At 35.9% G+C, this 22,648-nt stretch overlaps 1 protein-coding gene across 1 annotated transcript in view; it reads right to left on the bottom strand.

Annotated features, from left to right (window-relative positions):
• EYS (eyes shut homolog) overlaps positions 1-22,648 on the bottom strand; it is a 703,292-nt gene that overhangs the window by 485,693 nt on the left and 194,951 nt on the right. The window contains exons 14-17 of the mRNA XM_030944777.1: positions 6,863-6,985; positions 5,601-5,714; positions 4,322-4,435; positions 3,754-3,867 (exon numbers count right to left, since the gene is read on the bottom strand). Of these exons, the coding sequence (XP_030800637.1) occupies positions 3,754-3,867; positions 4,322-4,435; positions 5,601-5,714; positions 6,863-6,985 (465 nt within the window). The remainder of the gene's footprint in view (positions 1-3,753; positions 3,868-4,321; positions 4,436-5,600; positions 5,715-6,862; positions 6,986-22,648) is intronic.

The raw sequence follows: 22,648 nt of genomic DNA, 5'->3' as shown, positions 1-22,648 counted from the left end.
TTTATACAAAACTTTTATTAAAGTTTTTAAAATATAAAAGTATCAATTCAGGATATTATAAAGTTTGCCACACGTAAAAAATGAATAGCAGCTATCTTGCACTCAGAAGACTTGAAATGGGAAGAAAGCAAAAATTTGCTTAAAAATCATGAGGAAATGAAGGGAAGAAAAAAGAAAAAAATCAAAACTTTCTGGTCAAAATCTTCCTTGTTAAAATAAACAAATAAAAATAGTCAAGGAAATAAAACCAAAAGCAAGATAAATGTATGTAAACCAGTTTCTATATATAGAATCAATTACTAGCTTAATCTGACAATCTTTTGTATGAATGCACACAAATGCCCAAATCATGCTCTGAATCATCATTCCTTATTTCCACATTCTATATAGTGGGCATCTACTGTACATCTCCTGATCAACGGGTACATGTTCCTGATTTATGTTCCTAATAAAAGTGCATGCCCTTCAAGTCAGATTTTGTGATGGAACAATCAAATCATTGCAATATTCTATGGATATATATCTTCAGATTGCTTTCCAAGTAAATGACAGCATTCATAATACAGCATTTATTGTTTTCCACTAAGAATATCAGAAGCAAGAAAATCTATGAAAATACTCAAAACCAAAACAGTGCTCCTATATAATTTTTGCCATTAACATTATGCATGTACTTTCTTAATCAAGCGATTCTGTAATCTGTAATTAGTGCACACAAAGCTGTTCATTAAAATGCCCTGAATATATCCAGACAATTAGAAAACATAGTTTAACTAGACATTATGTTGGCTTACTGTGAATCTGTTAAAGGCTACATTTACAGCAGTTTAGCACTAAATAAACAGATGGTGTGAGACAGGGGTAGCGTTTTCATATAAACCTAATCTACTTTTATTTATACACATATAAATCTAGACAAAATCAGTATAAGAGTTTGATATTGGGAGGTGTTGACTAAAGCTGTAAAGAAGTAAACAGCCTCAGACATCCAGTACCAAAAATATTATCATAGAATGGAGTCATAGAATCATTTAGGTTTGACCTAAATGACCTTCAAGGTCATTGAGTCCAACCTCTGACCAATCACCACCTTGTCAATTAAACCACAGCACCAAGTGCCATTTCCAGTCTTTTCTTGAACACCCCCTGGGATGGCAATATTGGTACTTCCCTGAACAGCCTATCCAATGCTCAATCACCCTTTCAGTGAAAACATTCTTCTGGTGTTAAACCTGAACCTTTCCTCCTTCATCTCTTGTCCTGTTGATGTCTGCTTGGGAGAAGAGGCCAACCCCCACCTTGGTACAATCTCCTTTCAGGAAGTTGTAGAGAGTGATATGATCACCCCTGAGCCTCCTCCTCTGCAAGCTAAGCAACCTCAGCTCCCTTAGCCCCTCCTGGTATGACTTACGCTCCAGAACCTTCACCTGCTCTGTTGCCCTCATGTGCACACACTCCAGCCCCTCAGTGTCTTTCTTGCAGTGAGGGGCCAAGAACTGGACACGGGATTTGAGGTGCGGCCTGCCAGTGCCAAGTACAGAGGGACAATCCCTGTCCTGGTCCTGCTCGCCACACTATTGCTGGCACAGGCCAGGATTTCACTGCCCTTCTTAGCCACCTGGGCACACACTGGCTCATGTTCAAACTCTGTCTACCTCAGGTTCTCTTCTGCTGGGCAGCTTTCCAGCCACTCTACCCACAGCCTGTAGGGACAAATAGGGTTTCTGTGTAGAACCCTTCACTTTGTCTTATTGAACTTCATAACACTGACCTTGGCATACTGAACCAGCCTGTCTTGATCCCTCTGGAAGTTAGCCTTTCTAACTTCCAACAGATCAACAATCCCACCCAATTTGGTGTCATCTGCAAAGTGATTGAGGGTGCCTTTGGGCCCTTCACAAAGATCATTCACAAAGATACTAAACAGGACTGGACCCAATATTGAGTCCTGGGCAGCCCCACTAGTGACTGGCAATCACATGGATGTGACTCCATACACCACCACTCTCTGAGCCTGGCCATCCAGCCAGTTCTTAGCTCAGTGAAGAGTGGGCCTGTCTTAGCCATGGATTACCAGCTTCTCCACAAGTATGCTCTTGGAGACAGTATCAAAGGCTTTGACAAAGTACAGGTAGAAAACATCCACAGCCCTGACGTCACTCACCAGGTGGGTCATCTGGTTAAAAAAGATCAGGCTGGTCAAGCAGGACCTGTCTATCCTAAACCCACACATCTGGGCCTGATCCCCTGGTTGTCCTGTATGTGTCATGGGATCACACTCAAGATAATCTGTTCCATAACCTTGCCAGATACCAAGGCCAGACTGACAAGCCTGTAGTTCCCCAAACCCTCCTTCCAACCCATCCTGTGAATAAGCATCACACTGGTCAACCTCCAGTCATTTTTGACCTTCCCAGTTAGCCAGAACTGATGACAAATGATGGACAGTGTCTTGCTGAGCTCTTCTGGCAGTTCCTCAGTACCCTCAGGTGGATCCCATCTGGCCTTACAGACTTGTGAGTGTCTCAGTGGCACAGCAGGTCATTAACTACTTCCTCCTATAATGTTCTCAGAGGATCTCAGTTACATTTTATGAGTCTTGCCAGCAGGACTTGCCTTTTCCATAAAGCATATGAGACACTGCTAGTCTGTTGACGGATGACTACAGAAAGGGTGACTTTCTGAATTTTTAGTTACTTACTTAAATATCTAAATGAATACCAAAATCTGCTGGAAATCGAGTTCCTTTTGCAAGATGTACTCAAGAGACCAGTATTTCTAACCATGTACTGAAAATTATTTTACATCTTCCTGCACAGAGGCAATTCTGATAATGCAGTATTCATTTACTTGTTACTGTACTGGATTTTATTCAGTAGAACATAAATTAAAACTAACAAAAATGACAATCTAAATTTTGACCATTAATTAAAATAATAAGAACAAGCATGAGTGTTTGTTCATGAGCTCATGAAAATGAATTTTATTCAGCCATCTTCCCTATAGGGGAAAAGTCCTGCTGTCTCAACATACCAGGAAAATTGTCTTTTAATGATTGTTCTGGAATCCTAAGTAAATATCATTATATTGAACTGCTAGAGGAAAAATGTGTTTATATTTAATTTACAAATCAATAGGTGCTTTTAATTGAGACTATCACTTGAACTATATTTGCTCAAGAACACCACACAATTTGTTTCTTTAAATTATTTCAGCAGTAAGTGTTTAAATTTTACTGAAGATTTTATTTATATGAAAAATTTATATGAAAATTGTCACAATAACTTTGCAATTTAAGTGTATTTCTTTTAAAAGCATCATAAGAAATAATCACACAGTTTCTGGATTCCAAGATAGCTATAAATTGCTTTCTAAAAATGATAAAATAATGTAGAGAATGCCAATAGAATTAGAGAGAAAACTGTGTAGAAAATCAACCATTCTTTGTGATGGCATCTTAATGGGTACAGACCTCCTATTACCTACATAAGCAATTTTATTCTGTTAACAAACTGATTTTGAAGTATCAATTTTGTTTAATAAAGAAACACACCTAGCAGATGTATAAACAATGTTCCCTTTACCTTAGTTGAAGCTGAAGGCGTATATATGGCTGGTCACATTGAAAGCTTTGTTTGGGGAAGTGAAGGATTATTAATGCTGTGGGAACACTGAAATGCATTTAAACAAGTGATAGAAATGCCTTATAAAGTTAATTATATTTGCTTTCCCCTCTCCCTTAGTGTTCATTACCTTTAAACGGAGCCACACATTGGCAGAAATAATTACCAGGTTGGTCAATGCAGGTGGCTCCATTCTTGCAGGGAAATGAAGCACATTCATCTATATCTGTTTCACATCTTGCACCTTTGAAAAGATGAAAGTTTTGAACACTTACTAAAAAATAAGGTGCCAATTTACCTAAAAATTAATTTGCACCATAAAAATCTCAAGCAACTTGTGAAGATAAGCTAATGTACATCAGCCAAACAAACAGCCACACTACTAATTTCAACATCTATTTTGTTCTTATAACCACAAATACATACCAACTTATTTCTGAGTTTCTAAATGCTAACTAGTCTTCCTTAAGTGTGCAAGCTTTGAAGGCCTTTTTAAATGCAGACTAATTTATCTTGTGCTATGAGGTTTACAGATGCAGTCAGTGTTCCAGTTAGTTGGAATGCAAATTAAACATTAGACCAGGGCAGATAAAGAGAAATGACAATAAAACACAAGCAAATTAGTCAATAATGTCTTATTGGATGTTTTGTGGACTACCTGGCTGTGAAAAAAAAGGTTTGCTATGAAAACAACTCACCAGTAAAACCAGATAGACAGACACATTTGTAGCCACCAATAAGGTCTGCACATGATGCATTATGAAGACAAGGAGAAGACTGACATTCATTTATATTTGCTTCACAAGTTGTACCTATGAATATAGAATCAAGGAAAGGGGAAAGAAGTTATTCCATGGCACCTTTAGGTAAGGACCAACATTTATTTTAACTGAATATAACTCACATATCAGAATCTATTTGACACCCTTTTAATATTCAGATCTGGGTGTTTATGACAGATTTTCATCTTCTGAATGCTTAATTTGTTCACTAATTTTTCAAAAATGTTAAAAGTACAGTAATCAAACAGTTAACTAAGGCTTAAAGCAGAAAATTTTCTTATTATATAAATATAGAAGAACAGAAACCTTATTACAGTAGTATAATAGACAGCATTGCAGTGGTGTGAGAGGAAATGCTTATTATGTTCATGATAAGGCAAAAGACGTACTCCCAAAAAACTATGAAAAAGAAATCTGTTATAGACAAAAAGAAAATTTATTCCAATGTAGACTATAAAAAACCTACATAACTACTCAAAGTATAAAAATACTCCATTGCTAATATTTTTCAGTGAACCAAATTCTTTATCATTTGAAGAATAATTGAAAAATTGCATCAATTGCATGATTTGGCAAGTTAAAAGCATATAAAGAAATAAAAATGCAAGTGATAATTCTTCTGAATAGATGAGTGGTAGAAATTACTATTTTGCACTGCGACATTTGAATTATGGATTGATTTGTATTTTAATGATTAAATATCCATGATGTTTTAAAAATGAAGCTTTAAAAAGAAAATGGATACCCTTTAAATTCCTGATCTAAGCTGAAAGCATAGCTGCAGCTATTAATGCACCCACTTATCAAAGCTAATAAATTTTTCATATAAATTGTACAAATATGACAAAATCTAAACCTTTACCACACAGTTGGATTTTTTCTCAATTCGAGGATATTAAAGCTTCGAAATATTTTAAAAGCTTGCAGAAAAAAGTATCTCCAATTTTCAGAATTCACTGAACACCAGATCCATTTTCAACAGCCAAGACACCAGTTAGCAGAAAACACCTAGTTGCGTGCTATCATGAAAAGAAAATGGGTAATTTAGTCAAGATATGCTTCTTCTAAGTGACATGTTTATGACTTCATATGACGCCCATATGTGAATACATGCATATCATCTGATATGTTAAAAAAATTGTGTAAATCTCTGAGTACGTTTACAAAGTTATCGTTCTTTGGATTTTTTTTTTACCTTCAAATCCATCCTGACAGATGCAACTGAAGGCATCCAGGTGATCAACACAAGTAGCTCCATTGTGGCAAGGGTCACTAAGACACTCATCCACTTCAATCTCACAGTTATGACCTGAAAATAAGTGGAGGATTAATTTCATTAGAACATGCCACGGGTGAATCATCAGCACAGGCAGCAACAACAAAATGAAATAACTGAGCTTAGTTACAGGGAGCTTTTAACAATGAACCATATATTGTCTTTGGGGAATTTATTTCTTTTTGATTAAAGGAAAAAAGCAGCATGAATATAATGTTAAACAAAAATTTTATAGATTCCTCAGAAATGTAAACAAAAACTTGCATATTTTCATATTTTAAGGGCAAGAAAGCCTTGAGTTTTCATAAAACATTGCAAATGTAAATATGGTTTCCAAGGAAAAAAAATAAAATAATATGATCTTTCTCCATTGTATTTTTTTCCATTAATGTATTAATTTGTGGCTTCGTTTTAAAGATCAGAACAGCAAGTTAAGAGGTATGCAGTCTTCTCAAAATCTCAATTCCTCTGGTTCTCTGTGTCCTCCTTGACTATTGAGGGAGATTTTAGTGTCATCCTATTCCTGCTTTTGGAGCCCTCTCAACATCCGTGGAGTTAGACAGGATGGATCTGGGTAGCACAGCTGATCTGCCACTCAGGGAATTCCTACTGCCCTTGATTATTTCACCATATAGTTGATCAAAAATATCTGTATATGTATCTAGAAAGATTTTTTTTCTTTTACACTGGTATCTGAAAATACCATGTCAGTGTGCTGACATAGACAAAATAATTTTAATCTAATCAGTGTAATGACAATGGTCTGCAGGGTAGATGCAAACATGAGTACTTAAACCTGCCCAGGACCTTGGATGTATGTTTGGCAGTTGAGACCTTGTTAGTGCAGCCTTATTATTACAGAAAGCACAATGGAGTTAAATTAAGGCCAACTTGTGTATGGCTGGGAGTTTAAATCACATCAGTGTAAGACAAACACCATGTCTAAAATAGTATAAAGAGTAATTGGAGTGGAAATAGTCCCTTGTAGCCAGTATTTTTTACAGCTGAATACTTTTACTCAGCCAAGTACTTTTGTGTGTCAGGAAACAAAAGATGCAAAAGATGTTTCTGCCTGAATCAGAGGCACACTGCTAAATTATCTATTGCTACTTTTGAACAAACTTCTATTCTCTGGTTTAGGACTAACTGAAACATGTTAAACAGCACTTCTATGAACTTACCTATAAATCCAGGTGCACAAAAACAGAGATAGCCACCCACAGTGTCTTTACAGATGCTGGAGGCCCCACATGGTTGTGATAGGCAGGCAGCAACATTAGCTTCACATAACTCACCAGTAAAACCTGTTGAAAAATAGAGTAACAGAAGACTTAAGAAATTTATTAAAGTTAATCTGAGAAAACAGACAAGTGATAGACCAATTAAATGTGTACTGTTATGTTTTAAAATATTATTTAGAATAGCGTAAAATATTCAAATTTCCTTGAAAGTTTCAGTTTCATATACAAAACAATTCTAAATGGAACAAAGTCATAATTATAAAGTCAATGATAAAGCTGTACTTCAAATTATAATAAAAACCCTTCAAAATACAATGGGCATCAAGGAAATAATAATCATTTTCATTGATGACAGAACTTTTGTTTTTGAACATACACAATAAATAGTTGCAAGAAAATATTCTTTGTTAGACTGATTCTTTTTCAAACCACATTAATATATTTAACTATGTGATATAAAACAGTTGCAAAATCAATCCATATGTGTGGAGTTAGTATCCAAATGCTGAATATAAACACAAAGTTTCAAATTTTAGACATTTTGGTTTGGTCATAAAAACTTAGTGAGCTAACGCATAAGAAGTACAGTTTTCTGGTCTCCTATTAGCTGAACACTTAAAAATTTTCTAAATATTTTTAGTGCAACAAAGATCAAAATAGACTAGACCAATTTATTATAATTTAACAAGTGCAGCATGAAAAGCCACTAAAGACTTAAACCAGAGATTTGATTCAGTGAGTTAAATATAATGAATTCCGGTGTCTTACAAACTTAGATGCTAAGTCTGGCTGAAGATCTGAACTTCACATTTAATTTAAAAATATATTTATAAAGCAATGCCATGCTTCAGCAGCATAGGTATTGCCATGACAGTTTCCAGTGTACCATTGAGGTTCCTCATATTTGACATTGTGTTAGTCAAATTTTTAGACAACGAGGAAGACTCTTGGGTCAAAGATGTTCAAATAAATCTGCATTCCTACTGTATGCCATGATAGCTTTCAAAACTAAACATAACCTAGTTTTAATGGTGTTTATTAAGTGCAGTTGACGATAATAAATAATTACAAAATTTCCTAAGTTCAGTATTGTGTGGACCTAGTCTTTAAACTAGAGGAAATGGAAACCCTGTTCTTAAGGCATGACTGAAGACCTCCTGATCTGGAAGAATTTTTAACTTTTGAACATCTTGTTACATGAAGGAAGACAGCAGCTTCTGACCATCAGGGTAAATTGCTGGAACATGCTGCACTTTACAAATTCTGGCTTGTTGAACAACCCTTTGAGGCATAAATACAAGGCAATGCATATTAAAGCTGCCCTATACATGCAGTCATTTTCATTTCTAAATCAGTAGATGCAGAAAGGTGACTTTAAGCTATGTTTCAATTCCACCCTAAACACCAGCTGTGCAACATTCTTGCACAGCTGAAGTTTTCCTCTTTGTTGATTGCCATTCAAAATTTAAGTCTCTCATTTTGCCTTTGTAAATAGCTCTTCACATCTGCATAATGAAGTACTACATAAACCTAATATAAAAAATTAGTATAAAGAAATAAAATGAAAACGTTGATCAATTATGGTATCAGCTATGCACAGATATATCTATAGTTATTGCATGTGTGACTTTCACCAAAATAGAGATAATGAATATAGAAAAGCCAACAGGTTTTTTTCCTTGATGAAATAAAAATTATTATTCATAACTTTATAGATTTGAAATAAAGGTCTTAACCTATGTGTCCTTTTACTTCTGTGTTTTGTATTAATTATTGAAGTATTACAGCATGGATTATTGGGCTTTGAGCAATCTCATGTACTTATAAAAATCACTATACTAAGTTGAAGAACAAAAGGTAGTGGATTCAGGGCTCAATTTTAATATTATACATCTGGTTATGTATAAGGTTTCTCATCAAAACAGATTCAGTTGGAGTACTTAAAAATACTTAGCATTTCCTACAAAAAGAAATAAGCAAATTTTTATTTCTTTTTTTTTTCCTTACAGATATACAAAAGATACTTCATAAGTTTAGTAGATAAAGAAAATTTAGCAAGAGAATATTTAATTTTTTTAAATGCCATATTTACATTCTTGAGACATTTCTTTTTGACAAACCCAAATGCCTCACGACAAAAGTGATTTTTACTAGTCAGGCTGTGACACTTAAATTCTCCAGGGAGATCACTGAATTGTGATCCACTCTGACACAGTCCAGCCACACAGTGATTTATGGCAATTTCACTACATGGCTCCTTATATTCTGGATGGCAGGTACATCTGAAACTATTAACTGAAACCTCACATTAAGGGTTATTGTCAGAGCCAGCAGGATTTGATGTGCATTCATTCACTCTTATTGAACAAATAGTACTTCTGGGGAAAAAGTTTTATGGTTCCTGTTAAAATTAGATCTAAGAAAAGCTTAAACGAAAGAAAGAAAGAAAGAAAGAAAGAAAGAAAGAAAGAAAGAAAGAAAGAAAGAAAGAAAGAAAGAAAGAAAGAAAGAAAGAAAGAAAGAAAGAAAGAAAGAAAGAAAGAAAGAAAGAAAGAAAGAAAGAAAGAAAAAAGAGAAATATCAGAATTTAATAAATTCACGTAAAACTTGGACAATATTTTCATTGTCATTAGGATTCATACATAATGGGTTGCCAATTTATCCTTATATGTACTGAATGAGATAATAATTACACATAAAACCATTTCATTCATTTGATTTTGAGATAGAGTGGTTGTTTGTCATTCAACACCTATCATAGTGAAATTCTGCTTGTGCTTGGGTCCTCTGGAATTTCAGATATAAAAATTGCACTTACTGAAAAAATTACATAAAATGTAAAAAATTTAAGAAATATGCAATTAATAATAGCTGTGTTGAACAAAATAAAGAGTAATAAAGAGGGAAAATCATCACCTTAGCATGTGAATTGGGTTTGCTTGGCCAGGTTTTGGTAGTAGGGTGGGGGCTTACAGGGTTGGTTTCTCTGAGAAGTTGTCAAAAGCTTACCCCATGTCTGACAGAGCCAATGCCAGCTGCCTTCAGGACAAATCAAGGCTGGCCAAGGCCAAAACCATCAGCAAATGGCAGTAATCCTTCTCTGATCATATTTAAGAAGGAAAAAACTGGTTGCACAGAGGTAATTTTGGCCAGGGGAAAACGGGATAAGAACGAGAGGAACAGCTCTGAACAAGGTCAGTGCAGAGAGAGGGGCAGGAGGTGCTGCAGGTGCCAGAGCTGAGATTCCTCTACAGCCCCTGGTGCAGCCCCTGGTGAGGCAGCTGTGCCCCCGCAGCCCATGGAGTTCCATGAGGGATCATGTTACCTAGGCACTGTCAGATTTTTGTTGGCTTCAGATGCTTATAAATAGTTCAACTTCACATTTTCTCCAATAATTTTTCCAATAATTCAAGTTAGACCTGACAGTTCTATATTTCACTTCTGCTCTTTTCTACCTTTCTATAACTTGGGCCTAACCACAAACTACAGCTCTGAAATTACTCTGAATCCTTTCTAAATACCACAGTTGAAGCTGTAGGCAAAAAAACCCCAGATTTTACATTATGCATTTTCATTTGAACACTGTAGGTTCTTTTGTGACTGATAAAATCATGAAGATTATTCCGGGAGTTATAGAAAAACACCTGAAAAACAGCACAGTATTGGTCATGGCTTCATGAGGGAAAAGTCCTGTTTATCAAACATTATTTCCTTTTAGGACAAGGTAACCCACTGTTGATCAAGGGAAGTCAATTGATGTAATATTTCTGGATTTCTGCAAAGCTTTTGATTCTGTTTCTCACAGAATCCTTCTGGACAAAATGTCCAGCAAACAGCTGGATAAACACATCATGTGGTGGGTGAGCCACTGGCTCAGGGGTTGGATGCAAAAGGTTATAGTGAGTGGGGTGACATCAGACTGGTGACCTGTCACTGGTGGGATCCCACAGGGCTCCATCCTCAGCCCTGTGCTCTTCAACATCTTCATAAATTACTTGGACACAGGAATTAAAGGAATACTAAGTCTGCCAATAATACTAAACTAGGAGGGACTGTTGACTCCCTCAAAGGCAGGGAGCCCCTGCAGAGACACAGAAAAATTAGGATGCTGGGCAATCACCAACCACATGAAATTCAGCCCGGGAAAGTGGTGGATTCTGCATCTGGGTCAGAGCAACCCTGGATGAATGTACAGATGGGGAATGAGGCACTGGAAGCAGCACTGGAAGCAGCACTCACAGAACATGAGCCAGCAGTGCCCTGGCAGCCAGGAGAGCCAACCCTGTCCTGGGGACATCAGGCACAGCATCACCAGCTGGGCAAGGGAGGGGATTGTCCTGCTCTGCTCTGCACTGGGGCAGCCTCACCTTAAGTTCCATGTGCAGTTTTGGGTGACACAATATAAGAAAGATATTAAAGAGTGTCCAAAGGAGGGAAACAAAGATGGTGAAGGGCCTTGAAGAGAAGCCATATGAGGAGTGGCTGAGATCACTTGATCTGTTCAGACCATTGCTTTTCAAAGGTTCTTCGTCTATTCTTGAATACAGCACAAATCAGCAGAACAGAAGTTCTGATCAAAGTTCTTTCAAAAGGAGTAAATCTGACCTTTCTGTAACTTCTTCTCTCTTCATTCTTCCCCATCTAGAATTTCTTTCTCCCAACGAGGGCTAGTGAGTGCGCCATGTCTCTTTTAGCTACTTGACTTGAATGACCATTTCTACTGCTTTTGGACAAGTTGGACCTTAAGCCATACACTTAAATGAGAAGATTTAAGGGAACTGTTGCTCTACAGTGTTTTTCTTTAAAAAAAAAGCCCTTTAGCCTATGCAAAGGGCAACAATGGCTAGATACATCTTCCAACACTATAAGAATATTTTTGTCAGTTCCACTAAAAGATAGATTAGAACTAGAGAAAAAGGATTAAGGAAAAACAGAGACCTACTCTGCACATTTTACAGTAATTCACCAGAAGACTTACAGCTATTACAGAAGAAGTTTGATTACTATACCACAGTAGGCAGCTTCAGAATCTCTCTTATTTACACTATGAAAACACAGAATAAGTTTTTATTCTAACTGTGATTGCTGGCTTGAAATGTGTCAGGCTATCTTATAATTTTGTGGTATAATGCATTAAAACAGCACCTAATCATGCTTTACACCTGCAGAATAAAATAAGAGTAGAAAAAATATGAAAAATTTATGAAATAATATCTGTTATCAATTTTCATTTTCCCATGATGACTGTGAAGTTGTCAATGTTTGCAGCTTCTTTTGCAATGATGTCAAGATCTGTTGAGAAGGTGATATGTATTATATAACATAATTTGATTGTTATTAGGCATGGGCAATTTATTTCCCTCTCCTATATAACATCTTCCTGTAATTAATAAGCAAATCCTGTGGTATTTACAATTCCCTTATGGATAATGAAAAATGAGATTAAGAAATTGCTTAATTGAAATAGTTTATGCAGTTAGAATTGGGGCAAAAGCATTGCTGCTAGCAGATCAGAAGGGAAAAACCCAACAAACAAAAGCAATGACAAAATTATAAACAACAAGAGGAACCATTAATATGAATTATCTAACTTCTGAATTACACAGATTTTCAGCTTAACATATCTGAAAAAAAAGATCAGTGAAATACAAATCTCCCAATAAAATCAGCCCAAGCAATGGGCAATGTTGCTATTCTTCCTCAGTTACATCTGGAGGTGTTGCATACTTTCAGACTTAGTGTGTCGAGAATAAGGAGATAAGAGGATGAGCTGACCCCCCATTGCGTAATATGACAGTGGATTAAATAAAGAGCTCTTCAGTTCAATATTCTTATTTTAGAGATGAACTAATTTGTTACAGAAAGTAAGTTCAATCATTTTATTAAAAAGAGAATGGCTTCAAGTGCCACATAAATTCAGGTATGTATTTGCTCAGGACCGTAAAAGATTTTTAAGTAAAATTTAGGAAGACAAATATGAAAATAAAAACAAACATACATTGGCTTGCTATTCATGTCATTCATGAAATTAAGATTGGCAGGCAGTAGCAAGCAAAATTTTTGGGTTGAACTACTACTTAGAATTTGCTGATAAGCAATCTGTTGGACAGAGGCAGAGTACACAGACATTCCCTGTCATCTATTTTCTAGCCTGTCTTGTGTAAATTTTAAAGATAATATGAAATCCAAATATGATCCTTCATTTCTCATCTGATTAGAACACCATATGGTACTAGAAACCTGGGGGCGTCAAAAAGGGATTGATTTTAGTAACAGGTAAGTAAAGGAAAAAAAAGGTGATTAAACCACATACAGCAACAGCAGTGGACTTTGCTGAAGGTCTGATAAGACAATTCTCTTACTTGTTGAGAATTTTATATAATATTTTTACTCCTTATTAATGCAAGTAGAGACATAGATTATGAAAACTGAACAAATACTAATTATTTCTCAGTACATTGTAGGACCAGAAAATTACTTGGAAAGTGAGTTGTCAAAGAAGGAAGTTATTTTAAAGAAGGGTAGAAAAGCATAAAGACAGAACAAAAATGTAGATAAATAAGTAAATGAGTGGAAATTTCAAAGAAAAAGAATGAATCACATACAAAATAAATACTGTTAGTAGTTCTTTAGAAATAGCAGTAGAATAAAGAGTGTTTCAGTTTTGACTATAAAAATATACTTCTGGAATTATTATTTTTTTAAAATCAGAGATGGCCAAACAACATAGCAGACCATAATTTGAAAACCTTTTGATCCTTTATTAGAAATTTAAATGTATTTAGATCTGTGGTGGACAAATAACCTATTCATTATCTACTGTTTAGAAAGAGAAGTTTTGGAATAAACAAGTTTTAAACATAAAAATCAAACATAGAAAAATTATGTTTAGTAGGCATAGCATACTAACATCAGAAAAAGACAATGGTTTGATTATGACATTAAGTTCTCCACAAAATGTATGATTTTAAGCCTATTGACCAAACTTCTAGCAGTTTTCTGGAATGTGATGTCTGAAAAACAAATATTATTTGCATTTCTAATGTCAGAAATGAAAAAAGGTAGAGAAGAGCCAGAGATGACATAACTGTAAATCTTATTAATTTTTTATTAAATGTGAAGTGAATGGGTTCATTCTATAACCAAGAGGCATTTAACCATGGGAACATATTCCAATAATGTATCAGAAAAAAGAAAAATACAGAGATACAAAAAGTAAGAAGCAGAAAATTAAAATTAGTCACAATTAGCAAATTAAATCCTTTATAAAGAATGTAACTCTGGTGAATTGTGAAATACAGCTATGATGGTTTTAACAAGTCTTTAAAACAGCTGGTTAGTATCATAATCATTCCTTTCCATCCTGTTACTGCCATTACAGTACTTTTAGAAATGAATAGACTCAAGCTAAAGGCTGTCATAGAGATATTTCCTGACCTGGGGGATTTGTAATGGGTTATTACAGTGTTCCTTAAGACATCACTCTTTTGTGTCTGCTTTTAGTAGCAGTAACTCAATGTCTTATTAGACACTTTGAAATAAATAGTGTTGTTTTTATTAGAAAAATGTCAAATTTTTAAGTCATCTGCTAGGGTTGGTGGATTGAATTGACATTACAAATGAGCTATTAATCAATTTTCTTCCCTGTATTTTTAGCCTCATAAATGACAGTACATTTTTTTAAAAAGGAGAGGAAGTTGACAATTTTTTCTTGTTCTATTGCAGGAAAATTTCTTTTGCAACTGATATGAAGCACTATACTGAAAAATTGGAAAACAGGTAGAAAATTTGAATTATAAAAAAAGAAACTTTCTTTATGAAGCTATTACACATAATAAAGTATCTTTTTACAGTATCAAGAAATTTTCCATGTAGTCCCTTCACCATGATTTCTTTCTCTTTCTTCATCACAGGCTGCCTTAACAGCAAAGTCTTATAACAGACTTTTTAATGAGATTTTCAAAGTTTGTTGCTCTTCTCATTTGTCCTTTCTTCCTTCCTATTTTTGGAAGATACTTTGGACTCCACCGTTTCCTTCTCCGACACTTGGGCACAAGTATATACACATAGTATGTGTTGATGTATAATGAATGGTTTTCAGTGTCATTGTGTGAATTTTCTTCTTCTCTCTTAATTTAATTATTTTCAATTAAAAACTGTAATCAAAAGTATATCTATTTCAAGATTTTTTTAAAAATCATTGTATCTTGTTTTACATCTTCCTAATTTACCAATCTTTTATATATTTGAGTCTTTCAGTGCAAAAACTCACTAAATGCTTATTTATGTAAGAATAATATAATTAAATCTCACTGAAGTAGAAATTGCAGAGCTTTGTTTTCTCCTAATACCTTTATGTCCAATTTCTAACAGATAATAAAGATAAGGTTTAAAATTTTAAATCTTCCTGTGCTTTTGGGACCATTTTGAACAAATAGAAGGTACAGATGCCAGTGTATTACAGAATGCACAGTCAGTATTACATCATGGTGCACTGCTTGAATACACAATGTCTGAGCAATGACATGTCCACTAGGGGAATGAGCTATTATGCACTTTTCCAGTAGCATTTTTATTTGCATAAATCTTAAAGACTTTTGTCTGCATGCAACATGTATATTAAGGTTAGCATTACAACTTCAAAGATGCATGGCAAATTAATCCAAAAGTATGATAATTACAAGTGAGGAAACTTAAAACTTTTCTGCACTGTTCTCTTGCTTTTCTAGAGAAAATCATGAAAGTAGAAAATGGTATGTATATCTTGAAATTTGATTTACATAGAGAATTGGAAAGGAAAATGTGAGAAAACCACTGAGTCATGATAAGGACAAATTAGTGGATCCCAAAAAAAAATACACCAAGTAATGCAAAGGCACTCTTCACCTCCTCCCAATGCCATATGGTCTCTAGCAACAGCTACTTTAGAAAACTCTTTCTAGGATTTTATGGCTGACTATATCATTGAATATGGAATAGAATATCTCCTTAGTCCTTTGGGGTCAGCTGTCCCAGCTCTGTACACTCCAAGGTGTTTTTCCACTCCAGCCTACTCACTGTCAGGGCAAAATGAGAAACAGAGATGGCCATGATGCTGTGCAAGCACTGCTCTGCAACAGCCAAAACATTCCTGAGTTAGCAACATGGCTTTTGTTACAAATCTAAAACACAGCACTGTAACTTCTATGAAGAGGATTATTTCTATCTCAACCAGACTCTGTGCATTGATCCAATCAATTCTTATTTTGGGGGAAATATCCATTAAACAATTATTTTCTTGTGTATTATCCAGTCTTTCTCTTCTGATAATAAGAAGATCAGGGCTTTTTTCCAGAGTGAAAAATAATGGCCTTCAAAGATTTTTTTTCTTCTTCCTAATGTTGAAAATACTGTAAAATACTTCTGAATTCTTTTTCTTTATAAAAGGAAGCTCCAACTTGTGCCAATTTTAGAACTGCTGCCTTTTTCAGCTAGGTAATTTATGAATAAACCGCTACACATAATGTAAAAAACACTTGAAGTTTAACTAATATTGTAAAGGGCTCCATGAAAAAATGAAGTAAACAATCCTACCTTCAGTGGTAAAAAATTACTAGATATGCTTGGGAATATCTTTATTAGAAAAATATCTTCATACACTAAGAGTCTTAAAACCACAGAAGAATTACTAGGGTATCAAAATATATTTAACATTTCACAACTATAAGAGAAAAAACTACTAGTCTATGGATGAGCTATAAATGTAAGGAAAAACTCTTGGGAAGCACCCCTAATAATGTTCCCTGTCGTTCACTGTTTCCAGATACTGCTTTTGCAAGGGGCAGTAACAATGGCAGGTCCTGGAGACCCATCTGCATAACCTCTGCTTCTCCAACACCTCTGACTTTAGGCAGGCTCAGCCTTCATCCTGGATTAAGAGCTAACACAAATGTCATGGATGTGACTGCCTACAGAAATCTCAGTATTAAGATTTTGCAAAAGAGACAACATACTACAAATATATTGACCTTGGTTTCCCTATAATATTGAGTGCACTAACTATGGCTACAAGCAATTCTGTACTATTTGCTATATGAATGCTCAAAGTATCTTCTGTGTCAGTCTGCTGAATAACCTTTCTACAGGTGATTAGATGGACTTGTTCAGAAAGAATTCTATCCCAGTACAAGTTAGGATGTTAGGTAGAAGAAAAACATGATTTACAAATTGCATAAGTGAATTGTGACTTGGAGCAAGAAATAGAGAATTGGAATTTTAAGCTATGCATCAGACAGCCTTTTTGGCAAGCAGAGCAACAGCTTCATGTGAAAAATGCTGCGCTTTCTGATCAAGCAACTTTGAAATCAAAGCAAAAATATCATTACAAATTCTATGTTAAGGATCATTGTGCAGAAGCAAAGTGAAGAATTGAATGATTTTGTAAACTTTTTCATCTGTAATCTTGATGATTCACTTTATTTTTTGAGTCACAGCATGCAATAGTTTTTCTAAGGTCTCTTCCTGGCATAAAAACTTTCATGTATAAGCATCTACTTCATAACAAGGGTTGCCAGAAAGGTTTGAAAGAAAGCATAGTCTTATTTCATGGTACACTAAACTTTAATAACAGCAATACCTTCCAAAAGGGAAGAATTTGATTTACAATTTCTCTGTGTGCATGTTTACTCTTAATCAGAAGTACTGCTCCTTTGATTCAGTGTATTAAGTTGAACAAAAATTGATTTTAGGTTGAATCCATCAACTGATAGGATTTTTTGCTTCAAAATCAGTCTCCTTTAGCAATCACGCTAATCATCCAGTAATCCCATTAAAAAAATAAATTTATTCAGTTAAGTATAGCAGGGATATACATCACTGAGGCACAAATAGGGACGGCAAAGAAATTGTGTAGTGGATGTAATGTTTTCTACAAGAGAAAAATTGTACATCCAGCCTACAACTGTCTGAGAGCAGAAAAAAGGAGACTGTTTAGTGGGAGATTATTAGTCTAGCAACTTCTAGCTGTCTGTTCCTTTTGAAACCTTCAAACATTCCAGTGTTTTAAAAGTCAAAAGATTCTTTAGTATTGACTTACAGATATTTTGGTTGTGAACTTGTCTAATCCTTTACCAAAACTTCCAAATAAATTCTCTAGTTATATCCCATTCTGTGGTAACAAATAGAGAAATGCAATCCCAACTGTTAAAAGTTTATGTTTCTAAGATTCCCTCATGCTTGTCTTCTATAAACTTAAAAGGACTTCACCTTTCCATAAGGAACTTGCTATATTCCCTTGAACACTTTTGATGCCTTTTTGAATATATTGTAAAAAATCCAGCATCTTGTACATTAAAATTTCATTAAATATCACATAAATATTGCCCGTAAACACCTTATAAATTTTAGAAAGAAGTTCCTCACTTCTTTCTAAAGCTGTGCTTCTCTACTTGACCATTTCAAGGCATGGTTTCCAGATGACAGACTACTGTTGTCATAAAATATAGCCCTTGTTTTTAACTTTGTTTCCCCCTTTTCTAAATTCAATATACACAGGTAATAATTTTCTAGTGGAATAAAAAATTCATATTCATGAAAAATGTGATACTTTATAAATTCTTGAATACTCATAAAAAATTGGGTTTTGGAAAAACATTTCATATAATCAGTTTTATTCTTTTCAGCCACAAACTTGATAAAATGTAGCACTATAATTAAGTATATGCAGAACGTTTTTAGATCTGGTTAAAATGCTTACAGCCTTAAAGACTTTGTGTAGGTACTGGTAGTTCAATTCAAATTCACCTTTAAGTATTATATTTGTAAAGTAAAACTGGGCTAAGATCCCTTATTTAGTCACAGAATCACAGGAAAACTTGAGTTGGAAATGATGTCTTGAGGCCATCTAGTCTAATACTCACTCACAGTAATCCCAGCTAGATCAGGTAGCTAAGGGAACTGTCCTGTCAGTATTCAAATATGGTTCCATAGATGGGGATATCATAAGCTTTCCAGAAAGTATATTCCATATGGAAGTTAACCACTTCCATAGTGCTGTTGGTTTTGGGGTGGTTTTTTTGCCTTAATGCTGAATTTTACCTCATTCTGACTTGTGTCCATTAACTCTTGTCCTGAGAGAATTTTGACCTGTAAGAAAACCCTTGTTCTGTCCTCCCTGTATCCTTCCAGGAGGTAGTAGTAAACTCCAAAAAATTCTCTCAGCCTTTTCTTCAGGGTGAACAGGTCCAATTACTTCAGTGTGTCTTTGTATATCATGTTCTCCATTTTCATGGTCTTTTGCTAGACTTGCCTCAGTAAGGAAATGTCCTTCTTTTAGCAGAGAATGCAAAACTTAGATACAGTAATTCAGATGCAGTTCCACAAGTCTGTAGCAGGGCTTCTCACCCTCCACAAGAATTTATCAGTTTGTTAACCAGTCAGGTAACTCAAGTAGGACAAGCTGCCTTGTAGTGAGTTATTTTGGTGCCATGGGGTTAATACTGGTCTGGCATCTCCCAGCTGCCAATGAATATGAGTAGGGATGCTTCACTGTTACTCCCCAGGGATTAAGTGAAGGAATCTGTGCACATTATTGTCATTTCAATAAATCACATTCAACTTGTAATCATATTTCTTTCACTAGCTTTAATGCCAGTCCCTTGATATAGTGCACTGTTTTATGTTATGCTGTAATCTACTAGTAGTTCTTTAGTTTTATACTAAGTAGTAAGTAATCCTGATTAAGGTCTTTCATCTGTTGTCTCTGTAGCTCCTCAGCTCCCAAATTCTGGCTACACACACCCAGAATGGTTGAAGTCTCTATGAGGACTAGGGTCTGTGAATGTGAGGCTCCTCCCTTCTCTCTACAGAGGGCCTCAATCACTTGGACTCCCTGGTGGAAGAGCCTATACCAGACTCTCAATGAAATGTCACTTGTCCCTGTCTTTTCTTTAATCCTGACTCTTAAGCTCTCAGTTGACTCCTCATCCATCACCAGGCAAAGCTCTGTGCATTCCAGCTGGACATTGGCATAGAGTGCAAACATTGCCTCCTCATATGGCTTGTCTGCCCTTCCTAAAAAGCCTTTATCCTTCCATTGCAACACTTCAGTCATAGGAGTCATTCTGTTGTGTCTCTGTGTCATGGTTTGAGGCTGGCGCAATGCCAGTGCCCCATGAAAATACATTCTCCCTGGTTTCTGGTTGTGAGATGTGACCAGGAATAAGCAAAACAGGCTTCCACTTAGAAATAAAGAAAAGAAAACTTTATTAACTACACTACAACTATACATAAAAAGGAACATACAGGAAAAATGAAAACCTTCTAAAAACATTTTCTCCTCCCCTCACCAAATTTCCAATACATCCATCTCTCAGATCACCAACTCTCAGTCCATCACTACCCTTTAGATAATCAATTCTCAGTTCATCAAGAGGAGTCTTTCTTGTGCCATAGGCTTCCCCGGGAAACACAGTTGAAACCTTGCGTGTTTCCATGCCACTTGTGGCACCGCCCAGAGAACATCTGCCATCGTGACTTCTTCCTTCCATGTCCAGTGCTCTCACCACTGCACATGGACTAGAGCTGCTTCTAGGGTTGTCCTTTTAAGGATGCTTTGTCTCATTCTAAAAAGAGCACAGTCTCTCACCTTTGGGACACCTGTCCCTCCCAAATTTCACCCCCTAGGGCCGAGGGGTCTCTTGGCTCTGAGCCATCGCCTCCCCCTGGATACAGCCTCTGTGTCACAGGAAACATGGTTCTCTCCATGGCTATAACAAGAAAAGTCTAGCTAAGGCCACTCTATCATCTCTCCCCACTTAAGATTCTTCTCCACTCTTCCGACATCTTTCACTTGCTCGAACCTTCATCACACTTGCTCATTCTTCTTCCACTCCACCTAACCTTCTAGGAAAGGTTAATGTTCTGCAAAGTTTTCATTGTGCAGAAAAGGGTTAAAAGCTCGGGCTCTGCCCGCCTGCCTGGAACTCCCACAGCGCCGGACACATGGACACATTCTCGCTGCACGCCCTCAGCTGTGCTGCCGGTACATGTTCTCAAGTTTCAAGGCAGCACAGTCACAGGCACAGGCTGTACTCTCTCTCTCTCTCCTGGGGGGTGGGCTGCCCGATGCCTCCTGGTGCTTCTCCCACCCTTCCATCCTCAGGGCCTCTTCACCTCCCATCTCTGTCCAAGCCGCGGCCTACCTCACCCATCCGCATGGCTTCCCCTCCCCCGCCCAGCCAGCAGTTGGGCTGGGGGAGGGATCCGAACCCTTTCCCCAAGGGAACCCAAGAGAGCTTCCCCTGGGTGTGCTCTGGCAGTGCTCTGCTTTTAACTCCCGTGTTCTCAGAGGCGTGTCTATGTCCCCAGTGGCCACACCCGGTGCCAATATTCAAATCTGAACACCCATTGGCTTGACCACAGCATATCTCAGAAAACTTACTTTCTCTCAAACCACAACACTCTGTGATGCCAATCATACCATAGCCATGCAGGCATGCATCCATCTCAGCTCCTCCTGTATATTCCCCATGCTGCATACATTTGCAGACAGCCATTTAAATTGAGTTCCTGATAAAGCCAATTTATTAGCTGAAATCCATTTATGCTGTCTTTCAGGTGCTATATTGCCTTTCTGCTGTCCTAAATACTGTCTAAACTGTTGCTTTTCATCCTGCATTGTGCAGATGGGTAAATTCTTCATAAAGACTGTATCTAACAAGTGTTCAAAATGGTAATAGAAAATGTTTATAGTCTGATATTTTGTATGTGTACTTCCTACAGCATTTCAGTATTCATTTCATGCATATGATCTCACTTTTTAAGTATAACAGGAAGATGTTTTCATACTTATTGTTGTGTTTGTGATTTCACAGAGCAAGCTACACTGACAAAATGAGATATGACATTTGGTTTATCCACAGTGGAAGGAATGATGAAATATAGTCACAGTCTTTGCAACTGAAAAAGTAAATTTAACTTATTACAGCACCATATAAGAATTCAGCCTTGAAAAATTAGCCAAAGTAAATAATAATAATAATAATAGCAGTAAAAATAAATATTTAATTTTCTGCATCTTGAAAGTCTATTGTAAGACTCATGTCTTAATAGATAGTATGAGTATGTATATGTATGCACATGTATAATACACAGATATACATACTTCTATATATAATAAGATCCACAAATATTTATACATAAATTCAAATTATATTCGTGCCCTTATACTGTTACTTAGTGGCAGTGCTGGCTGTGAGTTCCTGTATTCTACACATCAATAACTTTCAAGGTATTTGTACATAAGGCTTGAAATAGCTTGTATACATTTTAAAAACCTATATAGCTCTTATAGGGACATAAAAATTTTAAACCACTTATTTTGCCTATCCACTTTAAGTAAATATTTCAGTCTAAATAGAAGCTTGATCATTTTATCCTTACATGATTAACTTGACATTGTAGAATAAGGTTTAATGCAATGTAACTGACTTAAGAGTATTAAAATTGCAAGTGGAAGAGTGTTTTTGCTTCATGTTTTGCTCACTACTTTCCAATTGGCTGACAACCAGTCATCCCACAAAAAAGAGAGCAGGGGATAAAAAAAATTAGTTATGTTATGCAAGTGTCACATATTAAATTAACTGGTTATATTAAAAGAGACTACATTTCAATGTCTAAATTCTTAGCATAAGACATAGCGCCAGTCCACAATGAAAAGCCACACTGAAGCATATATGTTCATATCTC

This window comes from Camarhynchus parvulus, chromosome 3 (assembly GCF_901933205.1).
Source record: "Camarhynchus parvulus chromosome 3, STF_HiC, whole genome shotgun sequence".
Lineage (NCBI taxonomy): Eukaryota > Metazoa > Chordata > Aves > Passeriformes > Thraupidae > Camarhynchus > Camarhynchus parvulus.
The sequence above is the reverse complement of the archived record's forward strand: the minus strand, read 5'-3'. Positions and strand labels throughout refer to the sequence as shown.